The sequence below is a fragment of the Hydra vulgaris genome, chromosome 13, assembly GCF_038396675.1.
Source record: "Hydra vulgaris chromosome 13, alternate assembly HydraT2T_AEP".
Taxonomy (NCBI): Eukaryota; Metazoa; Cnidaria; class Hydrozoa; order Anthoathecata; family Hydridae; genus Hydra; species Hydra vulgaris.
The window spans coordinates 3,383,340-3,399,339 of NC_088932.1; the positions used below are offsets into that span (position 1 = coordinate 3,383,340).

Sequence of the window (16,000 nt, forward strand, 5' to 3'; positions counted from 1 at the left end):
CCCGGGCGCTTACTACTTTAAGGTGCCTTTTAAATAAAAGAGATAATTACAGTAAATCTAATGATTAAAAAATATATATGTATTTATATAATAAAAGTTGCATGCATTAAATAAGTTACATTTGTTATGGATTTTTTAAACATTAAAAAGTAAACAGTTAAAAGCTTTGTGACTGACAATGCAGCTTATATGAAATCAATGTGACAAGTATAGTCATCTGAAGGAGGTATCTGAATAATTACTTATGGCTCTTATGGGTGTGCTGCTCATATGTTAAATCCTTTAGCTAATGATTTTAATATTGAAAATGTGAGCTCGCATGTTACATAGATAATAAAATGTATACAGAATAATCATCAAGCTGGAGCAAATTCAATAAAAGCTATTTGTATAGTAAATCTGTTTTAAAAAATGTATCACCAATAGAATGGTCGAAATCTCTAAAATCTTTATACTGCAAAATTATCATGGATATTTGTTAAATGGTTTGTTAAAGGCACCAGCTTCTATATATATATATATATATATATATATATATATATATATATATATATATATATATATATATATATATATATATATATATATATATATATATATATATATATATATATATATATATATATATATATATATATATATATATATATATATATATATATATATATATATATATATATATATATATATATATATATATATATATATATATTGTGTTGGCTTTTTGTAATATTTTATTTAGAAGTTAGTTAAAACATTTTTTTTAATTTTATTTGGAATATTAATAAAAGATTCTATATTCAGCTTTATTTTTTATTCTTTTATTTAGAGTGTAAATAAAACGTTTGCTTTGCTGTTGAGTTTTTTAAATTACTTTGTTTAAAACTTAAAAATGAGTTTTACATTTTTTATTTTAATTAGTTTAATAAGAATTTAAATAAAATGTTCCTTTTTCTGTTTTTAATTAGTTATTTTATATAGAATTTAAATATAACATTCGATTTGCCTTTTTAGTTTATTTCAAATAGCAAAAAAATTAAGTTCTAGAATTCTGACACAACCACAGTCAGGTCGGCAATCAGGTTGGCATTGCCGAATGCCAAACTTAATTCCAAGGGCTATATATATATATATATATATATACAGTTGTATTTTAATGCTATGTTTAAGATGTTGAATGCAGGATCTTCTTGACTCAATGCATGAGTTTAGCTTGTGTCTCTGTTTTTATGACTAGACAACTCATTCTTTTATCTCCTAATTAGGGTACATCTCTAAAACTCAGTTTTATCATTCTAAGGCCAGCTGGTAGTCAGGTTTTCTGAACTCTGTGGTAGCTCTCAGAGAGGTTGATTCCATCAACAGCTGTAAAATATCAGAGTACTAACAGTGCTATGTTGCGCATGGATGGTGTCCCTGTTTGTACTGTTGGTGTGCATTGTCGAGGCTACATTTGCAGCCCTTTGTTACAGCGTAGAGTTTATTAATAGTAATGAGGCAATTGCTTGAGTTATTAAATAGTGTACTGAGCACAATCTGTGCTTAGTAATTTTTAAATAATTAAAGACCTCTAGTGTCAGTGACTCTGCAGGTGTTAAGGCCCACAACTTATCTAAATCAGAGATAAAGAAGTTAATGTATCTTTGTTTCATGTGTACATACACTTCTTCTTTCACCTTTTTTACTTTTTATTTTTGCAATATAATATAACTTGTGTTTTTTTAGCTCTCCTTTTAAACTATAAAAGCATCACACTCAAATAGCTAAAGTTATGTCATAAGAAAGAGTATAGGTTTTTAAATTTTTTTTGGCGATTGTCTATATATAAAACTTTCATAGTAAAAAGTTTCATAATTTATTACTGTTTATGCTATTTTCTATGCCTGCAAAGTGAATGTAGTATATCATATTTTTTAAAAAAGTAATAATTTACCAGGCTGCTGCAAATTTATGTGTTAAACTAACTTTTAACACACAGTTTTGATTTTTAGCGCAAGTGGTTACTGTGAGTACACTAGCCTATCCCATAATTTTTTTAACAACTGATTTTTATGCAGAGTGCCTAATGAGTGGCATAGAGTTCATATTTGTATGAAATTAAAAAAATTTTTTTTTGTTAAAAGTATTTTCAAGAACACTTTATTTGGAGTAGATTCTGACGCTTCCCATTGCTCATCACACACTATATTATTTAGAATAAATTTACTGCAAGCACAGCAATATAGAATTTCTTATTAAGAAATATTTTCTAAAAACAAGAAATATATTTCTTGTTTTGAGAAATAAATTTCTTAAACTATGGTTAATGGATTTATAATTTTGTTGTGAGTTCTGATTGTTAACATCTTTGAAAGATTTTACAAGTTGTTAACATCTTTGAAAGATTTTACAAGCTTTGAAACTCATTGTATCCAAAATGTCTGAGAGTCTTATCTGTAGGCAAACTACGATCAATAGAATCAATAATTAACCAAAATTAATACAAAAGCAAAGTTTAAAATGACACTGCTAACAAATTATTACATTAAGTTTTGACAAACTAAAATCAAAGTGCTATTTCTATTGTAGAATCAGAAATTGTCAAAAACTGCATTGTCCAAAAGAGAGAAATGTAGTCAGCCATTCTATTGATCTCTTTGACTATTTTTTTACTCAGAATAAGATCCTGTCTAATTTTAGGGAAAATCAACTTCAATTTCATGTAGCAAAATATCTTTGAAATTGCTCTGTTTTTGTTAATTTTTATCTAATGGTCTGATTTTTTCAAGAAGTACAATTACAAGTTCCGCAAGTTCACTATAACCTCTGAGCTTCTCAAAAATCTAAATGTAAATAATTTTAAAATTTAATTAGAAATTTTGTTTTTGCGTAAAAAGTTATGTTAAAGTAATATAATTTTATCCTTAACTTACCACTACACCACTACCCCAACTTACTATTACTTAACTTTTTATGGTTCATCAGGTTCAGGCATGTTTTTATGGTTCATCAGGTTCAGGCATGTTTTAAGCGCCAAAAGAGTCCGCTTTTCTAACCAGGTGCCCTTAATATTCGGGTAAATGAATTGCAAAACCACCGTCTGATTGTTTACATCAACACCATCCCAGCTCTGCTTCAGAGATTTAAATAGTTGATTCTTTGGCCCGGAGGTTTTATGGCTACAGTAATGTGAAGCTCTCCTACATGATGGTGGGAGGTTAACAATAATAATGGTTGGTTGTGAAGCTTAGTTAACCTTACAAGCATCTTTAGCCAGTTTTTGAAGTAGGTAAGCCAGTGTTTGAATAGGGTGAACTGTATGAGATCAAAAGAATCTAACTATTCTGAAAATTTTAAACTGCTTTATATTGGGCCTTACGCCTACCATGTTTAAAAATCTTTATTTTTGAATTTCATTACAAATTTGTGCGTTTTTAAAATACCACCAGTTAACAAATATAATGATAATAAAAATGTGTACTATCAGCATAGATAAAAGCCTTCCATTCTTTGTAATGACGTAAATATATAGTAAATGGTTTGTAAAGATAAACTTAAAAAGAGTGTCGCGAGTATAAATTGTCATCCAAAATGAAAAATAAAAATTTTTTATTAAGAAAACAATACCTTGGGAACACTTTAATACATGTTGTGTATTAAAATTTGTTCAAGAGGGACAAAATAGGATAGGCTAAAGTACACAAAAGTAACAAAAATATGATACTGCCTGTAAAACTATTTACAAACTTATGATCTGTTAAAAATTATATAGGAGAAACGAGTTGAGCGCAGTACTATCAGGGACATGGTGACGCTAGTGATGCAATATAACTTCTAACAATACAAATTATACTTGCTGAGTTAAGTTACTTTAAAATGCGTTACGCGTTTTCGTTACGCAGCGAAATCTCATAACAAGGCCTGCAGAGGCATACACTGGATTTTTAGATGTTTGAGTTTTGACACTTACAGGCATTGTGCAAACTATAAACTTTTGTATGTTCATGCAATTCTTTTGTTAAGAATTATTTTGATTGAAGCATTGGAACAAAAAACCCTAATTTTAGGGCCCATCCAGCCCTTAACGTGGGAGCAATGAGTTAATAAATAATTTTTTCTACTATTTTTGTTTAAATTTATATTCAATTACAAATTTCAAATTTCATGCAATAATCTCTCAGTGTTCAGTTTTTATAACCCTGCAAAGTTTACAGCCCCCTCAAATTGTGGGGTTTTTAAAATTTACATGGTCATAATTTTTGAAAAAAAAGATATATACATATATATATATATATATATATATATATATATATATATATATATATATATATATATATATATATATATATATATATATATATATATATATATATATATATATATATATATATATATATATATATACAAATATATATATATATATATATATATATATATATATATATATATATATATATATATATATATATATATATATATACAAATATATATATTAGGGATATGACTTTTTAATTTTTTTTCAAATAAAATGTTTCCTGTATCATAAATCGATGAACTTTTACCTAAAATCATGAAAAAAGGCCCAAATAGCTTTCTGCAACAAAAAAAGGTCACCCCCAAAATAAAAATTTGATTTACCATTTTTATACATTCATTTTTGACCGATGTTTTAATCTTAAGCTTAATTCTCAGCTTAATTCTATTTATTTCATTGTTTTGTTATGAATTTATAAATATAACGCCACACGTTACCATGGCAACGAAACGGCCGTGTGCCGGCAAATACTTGGAATTGTTATGTGATGACATCATTGTGTTACCACGGTGATATAGACGACTGTAACAGACTGTAGAAGATTATAGAACTTAGTAGAACATTCTGGAAGCTCTAAATAATTATATAAGCGAGCTGCTGTCAGAGCTCAGTGTTGATAATGTGAATAGTTCTATGAAGTACTCTGCGTGTAACTGAGCTAATAAGGAACTACTGTAGCGAACTAAAGACGCTGTAAGTGTACGAAGTATAAGTAGTTGTAGCATTATCGTTAGGATACGGACTGGATTATCGAACTGTTATCAACATTGACTGGATTATCGAACTATAATTGGATTACTATACAGTTAAAGTATTTTATTAATTAAATGACTTTATTAAACGGATATTTACGCTCAGCTATCCGTAAAGTCGTAACAATATTATATGATGTCTCACAAGAAAAGTCATACCACAGTAACAAAGAACAAGAAGACTTGGACTAAAAATTTGGTGAGATTTCAAGAGTCACACAGAAGAAGAGGAAGCGTGGCTGTAGAAGAACATTCACTCGATGAAAAATCCAGAATACCACTTCAATTGCAGATCGTAGGAAGATACCAGTTTCTCGGAGCATATGTTAAAGGAAGAAAAGAACGAATAGACCAAATTTCTAAGGAAATTACAAAATTGTGGGACAATAAACTGAATTTTCCACGTGTGTCTGATCAAGTGATAAGAGCAAAGCTTATGAAGGTGCTGAAGGTCTATGATGAATGTGTCAAGCGTGGAAAATATGATGTTCTCAATGCATTATTTGACATCACGAAAGTGAATGGCCAGTGGTTATCCTCGGAAGATAAACGTCTATACCACCTACAAAAAGAAAGTAAAGGACAGGTGGGGTACTCAACAGGACAAGTGGCAAGTAAAGAAACCATTCACCCTTCCAAGAGAAGGAAAGTCCAGTCTGGAACAGCAATACCTTCCACATCACAAGTCCTGTCTACCACAGACAGTGGTACTGAATCTGAAAACTGCAAAAGTAAGAGTGAAGATGATGAAGACGACGACGGTGATAAAGACGATGATGAGGACACTCAGAAAAAAACTAGAAAGCACTACAAAAGTAAATTTGCTGTAAGTATGGTTACATCAAGTGGAGTTTCCACAAAGAAAGCTGCTAAAATATGCAATGTATTATCACAACAAGGTATTGATATTCCAACTCCAAGTCAATCAGCAATTTACAAGTCCATATTCAAAGAGGCAGGTAAATTAAAAAAAGAAATGATACAACAACTTAAAATGGAACAGTGGTCCTTACACTTTGACGGCAAACGAATAGATGATAAGGAATATCAGGTAGTTGTACTTCAGAATGAAAGAACTGATGTGAAACTTGATGCACTGCGTTTAAAAGATGGCAAAGCTGAAACTGTTGCTGAAAAAATTGCCAAACTTATTGATGAATACAATTTGTGGAATTCAATTAAGATGATCATTACTGATACAACAAACGTCAATACTGGGAAGAGAAATGGAGTTGTTGTGAAGTTGCAACGTATGTTTAAATTAAAGGGTGTCACAATACCACAATTTATCGGTTGTCAGCATCACGTACTAGACAGGATTCTCCGTCTGGTGATGGACGAAGAACTTGGGGGTGATACCAAATCTCCAAACATTGAATACCCATTTGTGTCTGAACTGTTGAATAAGTATGATGAACTGAAGGATAAGTTTGTGAATGGAACTGTAGAAATTCTTGATAAATCAGGGTGGAGAGACGATATGAAGTTTTTGTACCATTTAACAAGAGTGTTTAGGTTCTATGAAGAACAAAGAAACTTCCCTCTGATTCACTTTCAGAACATTCCTAATATGAGCAATGCCAGATGGAACTCAAGAGCCATTCTCGCCATTCTGGCGTTCATTCTTATGCCTGAAGCGAGAAAGAATTTGGAGAAGGTTTGCAGGTTCATTTCATATGAGTGGGCAGAACATTGGTTTAGTAGTCAAAAGTACAATGACAATGACTTCAAGAATTTATCTGATGTATTGAAGCCTTACAAAAAGGCATTGCAGTCATTCAAAAATCACTGGAAGAAAGAGCCATCCGTCATCGACATACCACGAAGTAATCAGATAGCTGAACGTGCAATCAAGGTGATGCAAGACCTGTATGCTTCCTGCAGAAAGAAAGACAAACTGCAACTTCGATTCATTCTAAGTAATAAGCGCTAGACTCTTTATGAGACGTGAGCATCATGTGACCCATGTACTAAACACAGTAGGCCTATAGACACAGACAGTTATGTATATTGTTGTACTAGACGCTTTGATACTGTTAATTTTGTAATACTTGTATAATTATATATCACATAATGTTTTTTGTTATATCACAGTACATGTTGCATAAATAAATAAAATAACAACAGGAGTATGACTCTTACAACATCTTCAGCCTTTAATATTCATTTACTGTACAAAAGTGTACCTATTGAAAATTCGATTTTTTGGTTTTGGGGTGACCTTTTTTCAAAATATGTCAAAATGAAACATCTATTCGTTCTTTTTACATAAAAGTTCATTGAATTACGATACAGGCCTAGTAGGTTGCAAAAAAGTCATATCCCTAATATATATATATATATATATATATATATATATATATATATATATAGTTCTATAGTTTGTTGGCTTTAGGAAGAGCGGAAGGAAAAAAGTGATTCTTACGCCAACATATACGTCACTTTTAATTACTTTTAACTTTCGTCCAACATTTCCGTGTTGGACGAAAGTAAAAACCATTAATTTAATTACAAATTAATCGTTTTTTAAAAAAACCACAAAAACGCAAATTTAATTGACCGGAATGTTTTTAAAAACATTCTGAATGTTTTTAAAACATTCTGAATGTTTTTAACAATATAAACAATGTTTTTATTTTTATTTTTTTTAATAAAATGTTTTTATTTTTATTTTTTTTACTGTAAATCATGCGCGGAGTGTTGCTACATCGACTATCTTATAGCCTGACTCGCAAGGGAGTGCTGCTACATCGACTGACAAATAGCCTGACTCGCAAGGGAGTGCTGCTACATCGACTGACAAATAGCCTGACTCGCAAGGGAGTGCTGCTACATCGACTGACAAATAGCCTGACCCGCAAGGGAGTGCTGCTACATCGACTGAGGGTTTGGTTGGGGCAGGCAGTCTATCATTATTAAAAAAAAAAAATTCCGGTCTTGCATTTTAATTTTTACTTTTTGTCAACAAAATATCGAAAAAACTTTCGGACAACATCTAAGGGTTCTATATATATATATATATATATATATATATATATATGTATATATATATATATATATATATATATATATATATATATATATATATATATATATATATGTATGTATATATATATATATATATATATATATATATATATATATATATATATATATATATATATATATATATATATATATATATATATATATATATATATACACACACATAACTGTTTCTGATTTGGTTTAAGTGGACAAGTCACATTAATGCGAGATGGTTATTCTGGTGGATATTCTGTTAGTTTGAGAAATTCTGATAGCAACACCAGCAATGATAACGAAGATTCTGTAGAGAAAAGAGGAAATAAATCTCCTTTGCCAAGTATTTGCGTTTAGTAATTGGTATTTAGTATTTTATTAAAGGTATATAATTTAAAGGAAATTTTGAAAATAAAATATTTAGTTGATCAAAGTATCTCAAATTTAGTATCTCAAACTCATAATTACCTCATACAGAATGTATGACTCAATTGCTTTTAGTGTATATATATGTATATATATATATATATATATATATATATATATATATATATATATATATATATATATATATATATATATATATATATATATATATAAAAATATAATACCAGTTAAAATACTGATGGTTTAACCATTACTGAAGTGTAGTATTATATTATAATAACTTTCTGTAAGAAATGTGAAATTACTGATTAAACCATGTGACATTTAAGTTTGACTTTAAAACCTCAAAAACACGTGTTATACTCAAGTAAAACTGCTCGTAATATACACATGATTTTGGTTTACGCCTGGATGATGATGAATACGTGTCTATACAGGCTTTGATTCCAAAAAAAAAACTAGATGTGCCGTTTGGGGATGTTGTTAACACATAATATAAGCCCCTAACTAAAAATAATTTTAACAAGATTTCTTGAATAGAATATGAAAAATGCAATACCACTTTTTTATATTTTAATTTTATTTAAAGCGATATCAAGATTAAGCAATTTCTATAGATACGCAAGTAGGAAGGAGGTGGGGGGGGGGGGGGCAAAAATATGTATTTTTTGTTTAACCAGTTATTCTTAATTTATTTTTTTAGAATAGTTCAAAAAATAATTTAGTTTTTACTATTTTTTGTGGTTAATCTTCTACATCTATTTTTAACATTTTAAAAGTATTAAAAAACTTTAAAACTAAATATTTTTGTAGCGTATTCTTTGCGTGTTAAGTTATGCAACTTTATGCAAAATTAACTTTAATTTTGATTGGATAACTTTGAATTAGTTTGAATTAAAGTTGCGTTTAAACAAAAATAAGTCTTATCTAGTGTAAAAATTGCTTTTAATTTATTTTGCTAGAAAATACTTTGTTATTAAATTTGTTAATTAAATTAAGATACCGCTTAGAATGAAAAATATTGCAACTAGAAGTAACAAACTAGTGAATAAATCATAAACTAGTAAACAAATAGATCAAAATTAATTAACTTCTTTTAAAATCTCACAGTAGTTGATAAACTTTATCATGCAAAGTTGTCTTTGCTCAGGGATGTTTTTATACTTGTTTTTAATGAAGTCAACAATTAATTATCTTTTGGAAATTTTCATTAAGTAAGAATGGCTGCTCAGTAGTCATAGAAGCAGTTTGTATATAGGTGAAGACTGCATAAGTTAAGCAGGTTCCTAAGATGATATAACCTCTTTTACGGGTAGACTACTGATTTTTTTGAGAATTTTTTTGGTTAAGTATATTCATACAAGTTTGGGGGTGTTATTTGTTTTAATTTCTTGGTTGTATAGTCAATATCTTTTCATTGTTTTATTGTTAAAAAAATTTACCATCCCCGCTTTAATTTTTTGTTATTTAATATTTTGTAATTACGTGAGAGCGAAAGAAGATCATCAAAAATTTATTATATACTCATTATTTTATGCTTATCTATTGCTAATTCTATGGGTTGTATGATATAATACATTAGCTGTTGTTATGCTATTTAATTTATGATAGTACTTGGTAAGCTGCTTAAGGTGATACGATTTTAAACGTTCAAGATAAGATGCAGCTTTTTATTAAGAAAAGTGTGTTTTTTCAAAATTAATTTTATCTATTATATTTTTATAAAGTTATCGACGGTGCTTTATTTTGGTATTTTAAGAGCGAAAGTTTTTTCAAAAAATTTTGATAGGAAAGATTTATTAATGTTTTTTTAAATGGTTTTTATGTATTTTTACTTTATTATAGTCTATAAAGATATAATTTTATTTAATTTTTTTTTTGTGATTATTTTTTTGTTATTTTGAGTTTTTTTGAGTTCCATTAAAAAAATCTCATCTTAGGAAACTGGTTTCCTAAATGAGCTATTCATTTATATTCTTTAAAAGGAAAGACTAAGTTATTATAACCTGCAAAAATAAGTATAAATATTATAATATTTTGTCTGCAAAAAACAGTGCAATGTTAACATGCTTAACTTGTGCAACCTTCCTATACACATTTCGTTTATCTGGTCAGAGCTGACATCGAATGTCAGAACTCTTGATTCTAAGAAAGAACTTAAATCACCACGGCTGCTATGAAGTTATTTCACCTTTTCACTAGTAATTGTTACAAATTGTTCCTTATATGGACTAATTTTATGTATAATGCTTAATTTTTTGTTGTATTTGTCACTACACATAATGATTAGGTATTTTATTGATAAAATAAAAAGAACATATACAAACTGCAAACACTAAAATAATATAATAGCAAACATGTACAAACTGCAAACACTAAAATATTATAATAACAAACATGTACAAACTGCAACCACTAAAATATTAAAATAACAATAAGTGATTAGACTAAATATTATAATAAACTTCATGTTACAGTTGAGTATTGCAATGTTTATTTGTGATTTTGTTTTACAATGCTTTTGTATTATTTTAGATGAATGTCCCCTGATACATTTTTACTTATATCAGGGGACATTTACTTTGGATGAATGTCCTACTAATACAATTTTATTTATTATAGATGAATGTCCCCCTGATACAAGTGTTATTGATGTAAGTGTTTATAAAAAAATTAAAATTAAATTCACATCGAATAGATTTTATATACGTCAACAATTTTTACTAGTTTTGCTTAAAGCAAAGCTAGTTAGCATATGCTTATCTAACATTTATATATATATATATATATATATATATATATATATATATATATATATATATAAAATATATATATATATATTTATATATATATATATGTAAAAATTTAAATATATATATATATATATAAACATATAAAGATATATAAATATATATATATATAAATATATATATATATAAATATATATATATATAAATATATATATATATATAAATATATATATATATATATAAATATATATATATATATGTATATATATATATATATGCATATATATATATATACATATATATATATATATACATATATATATATATATATACATATATATATATATATATATATATATATATATATATATATATATATATATATATATATATATATATATATATATATATGTATATATATAAGATATGCGAACATAAAAGAATTAAGAAGTCACAGTATAAAATATGTTTTAGTACTTTATATAGACTCCTTTATGTCTTAAAAGAGTCTCTATTCTTCAAAGCATTGAGGGAACAATAGACTCACAATAATTGGGCATTATTTTTTGACACCTCGACTTTATTAGACCTGCTAGCAAGGTTGGGTTCTGTTAGATAACTTTTGCTTTTAATTTTATTCAACAGCTTTTGATGGTATTTAAATTGTGTGAATTCTTCGGCCATGGGGCAAGAATTATAATTATCAAGTCTTGATGAATATTTCCTATTGGTAAGTTGCTCTGTTTCGCATGAAAGTATGAAACTTTCTAACTTTCTTTCAAAACCAATTAGACACAAAGTTTTCAAATAATTGACAGAATTGTAAACCTGCACAATTGTTAGCAAAATGCAATTTATTTTTGATTGAAGCATTGTTTGGCAATCTAATGTAATTTTAATGCAGCATAGTACAATCAAAGTGTCCTTGACAAAGTATCTTTAAACTATGCATGCACTAACATTAACACTAAAAGGAAGTTAAGTAAGAATTTTTGTATTGTTATCTGGATGCCCATCACAGTTGATTTTAGGAGTGGTAATTCTCTTACATAAATATATACAACCCAAGTTTTCAAAAGGTCTCATAAAAAGTGTCAAGGTCTTTAAACCCTTGTCTCATCAGAAGGGTTATGAGATAATATATACACATATTTAGTTATTATAAGGTATATAATTAGATAGTAATGTAATAAATTTAATATAAATAGGTAACCAAATACACATATAGTATAATTATATATAGTATAATTTTTAATGACATCATCTAGAGGGTTTCCTTAAAACAAAAATAAAATTTTTTAGAACAGCACATTAAAAGAAATTGTTTCAAATGACTCTGGTGTTTATATTGAACGTCCACAAAATATTTTGCAAAGAGTTTTTCAGGTAAATTTGATTTTATTTACTAATAAGTTGTTTTCCAAGTTTTTTAGTTTATCAACAACTCATTAAAAAAAAAAAAGTTGCCATTAGATCATAAATTTTTACTTTTTTTTACTGTTTAATAAAGAACAATAAACCTAAGATAAAAAAATAAACCTAATGTAATCAAAAAGTTGGGTGCTTTAAAAGAAATTTGAAAAAATCATTTTTTAAATTTTATTTTCAAGTTTTATTTGAACTATTGAATGATTGTATTTTTTTTTTTTTTTGATCAACCTAGAAAAGTAAAGAAGTAATTTTTAAAATCAAGAATGGAGAAGTTAAAACAATATATACTAAAACAAACAAAAAAAGAGTGAGATATACAGGATTTTATAGAAGTAGTATTAAAATTCTAATATAGGAGAGTTTTATACAAATTTCAGTACTATTTATAAAGTAATTTTAAAGGTTTTAAGGTCTAAAACAGAGGCATACAACTATTTGTGCATATACAATTATTACAATAATATGTTCACAAAGCCCTATTAGTGTTAATATGGCGACATGATAATTAACAATTATAACTTTTTTTGTAAGATTTCCAGTATGAAAAATAATTTCTATAATTGTGTTAAATTCAACTTTTGCCCTAACTGTTGGCTAATGATAAAGTACATTTCGAATCATAAAAGTTTACTCACAGTAGGCAAAAAAAAACTAAAGATTTGAATAAAAGAGAAAAAGTTAATAAAAAGCAGAAAAGTTAAAGAATCTAAGTCTTGGAATCTCTAAAGCATTTTAACATTTTGACAACAACTTGAAATCTTTTAACAACTTGAAATCTTTTAACAACTTGAAATCTTTTAACAACTTGAAATCTTTTAACAACTTGAAATCTTTTAACAACTTGAAATCTTTTAACAACTTGAAATCTTTTAACAACTTGAAATCTTTTAACAACTTGAAATCTTTTAACAACTTGAAATCTTTTAACAACTTGAAATCTTTTAACAACTTGAAATCTTTTAACAACTTGAAATCTTTTAACAACTTGAAATCTTTTAACAACTTGAAATCTTTTAACAACTTGAAATCTTTTAACAACTTGAAATCTTTTAACAACTTGAAATCTTTTAACAACTTGAAATCTTTTAACAACTTGAAATCTTTTAACAACTTGAAATCTTTTAACAACTTGAAATCTTTTAACAACTTGAAATCTTTTAACAACTTGAAATCTTTTAACAACTTGAAATCTTTTAACAACTTGAAATCTTTTAACAACTTGAAATCTTTTAACAACTTGAAATCTTTTAACAACTTGAAATCTTTTAACAACTTGAAATCTTTTAACAACTTGAAATCTTTTAACAACTTGAAATCTTTTAACAACTTGAAATCTTTTAACAACTTGAAATCTTTTAACAACTTGAAATCTTTTAACAACTTGAAATCTTTTAACAACTTGAAATCTTTTAACAACTTGAAATCTTTTAACAACTTGAAATCTTTTAACAACTTGAAATCTTTTAACAACTTGAAATCTTTTAACAACTTGAAATCTTTTAACAACTTGAAATCTTTTAACAACTTGAAATCTTTTAACAACTTGAAATCTTTTAACAACTTGAAATCTTTTAACAACTTGAAATCTTTTAACAACTTGAAATCTTTTAACAACTTGAAATCTTTTAACAACTTGAAATCTTTTAACAACTTGAAATCTTTTAACAACTTGAAATCTTTTAACAACTTGAAATCTTTTAACAACTTGAAATCTTTTAACAACTTGAAATCTTTTAACAACTTGAAATCTTTTAACAACTTGAAATCTTTTAACAACTTGAAATCTTTTAACAACTTGAAATCTTTTAACAACTTGAAATCTTTTAACAACTTGAAATCTTTTAACAACTTGAAATCTTTTAACAACTTGAAATCTTTTAACAACTTGAAATCTTTTAACAACTTGAAATCTTTTAACAACTTGAAATCTTTTAACAACTTGAAATCTTTTAACAACTTGAAATCTTTTAACAACTTGAAATCTTTTAACAACTTGAAATCTTTTAACAACTTGAAATCTTTTAACAACTTGAAATCTTTTAACAACTTGAAATCTTTTAACAACTTGAAATCTTTTAACAACTTGAAATCTTTTAACAACTTGAAATCTTTTAACAACTTGAAATCTTTTAACAACTTGAAATCTTTTAACAACTTGAAATCTTTTAACAACTTGAAATCTTTTAACAACTTGAAATCTTTTAACAACTTGAAATCTTTTAACAACTTGAAATCTTTTAACAACTTGAAATCTTTTAACAACTTGAAATCTTTTAACAACTTGAAATCTTTTAACAACTTGAAATCTTTTAACAACTTGAAATCTTTTAACAACTTGAAATCTTTTAACAACTTGAAATCTTTTAACAACTTGAAATCTTTTAACAACTTGAAATCTTTTAACAACTTGAAATCTTTTAACAACTTGAAATCTTTTAACAACTTGAAATCTTTTAACAACTTGAAATCTTTTAACAACTTGAAATCTTTTAACAACTTGAAATCTTTTAACAACTTGAAATCTTTTAACAACTTGAAATCTTTTAACAACTTGAAATCTTTTAACAACTTGAAATCTTTTAACAACTTGAAATCTTTTAACAACTTGAAATCTTTTAACAACTTGAAATCTTTTAACAACTTGAAATCTTTTAACAACTTGAAATCTTTTAACAACTTGAAATCTTTTAACAACTTGAAATCTTTTAACAACTTGAAATCTTTTAACAACTTGAAATCTTTTAACAACTTGAAATCTTTTAACAACTTGAAATCTTTTAACAACTTGAAATCTTTTAACAACTTGAAATCTTTTAACAACTTGAAATCTTTTAACAACTTGAAATCTTTTAACAACTTGAAATCTTTTAACAACTTGAAATCTTTTAACAACTTGAAATCTTTTAACAACTTGAAATCTTTTAACAACTTGAAATCTTTTAACAACTTGAAATCTTTTAACAACTTGAAATCTTTTAACAACTTGAAATCTTTTAACAACTTGAAATCTTTTAACAACTTGAAATCTTTTAACAACTTGAAATCTTTTAACAACTTGAAATCTTTTAACAACTTGAAATCTTTTAACAACTTGAAATCTTTTAACAACTTGAAATCTTTTAACAACTTGAAATCTTTTAACAACTTGAAATCTTTTAACAACTTGAAATCTTTTAACAACTTGAAATCTTTTAACAACTTGAAATCTTTTAACAACTTGAAATCTTTTAACAACTTGAAATCTTTTAACAACTTGAAATCTTTTAACAACTTGAAATCTTTTAACAACTTGAAATCTTTTAACAACTTGAAATCTTTTAACAACTTGAAATCTTTTAACAACTTGAAATCTTTTAACAACTTGA

The 16,000-nt window shown here is 26.5% G+C and overlaps 1 protein-coding gene across 1 annotated transcript in view; it reads left to right on the forward strand.

Annotated features, from left to right (window-relative positions):
- LOC100200635 (DDB1- and CUL4-associated factor 11) overlaps nucleotides 1–16,000 on the forward strand; it is a 57,122-nt gene that overhangs the window by 9,088 nt on the left and 32,034 nt on the right. The window contains exons 3-5 of the mRNA XM_065816782.1: nucleotides 8,280–8,410; nucleotides 11,077–11,108; nucleotides 12,507–12,590. Coding sequence (XP_065672854.1) covers nucleotides 8,280–8,410; nucleotides 11,077–11,108; nucleotides 12,507–12,590 — 247 coding nt within the window. The remainder of the gene's footprint in view (nucleotides 1–8,279; nucleotides 8,411–11,076; nucleotides 11,109–12,506; nucleotides 12,591–16,000) is intronic.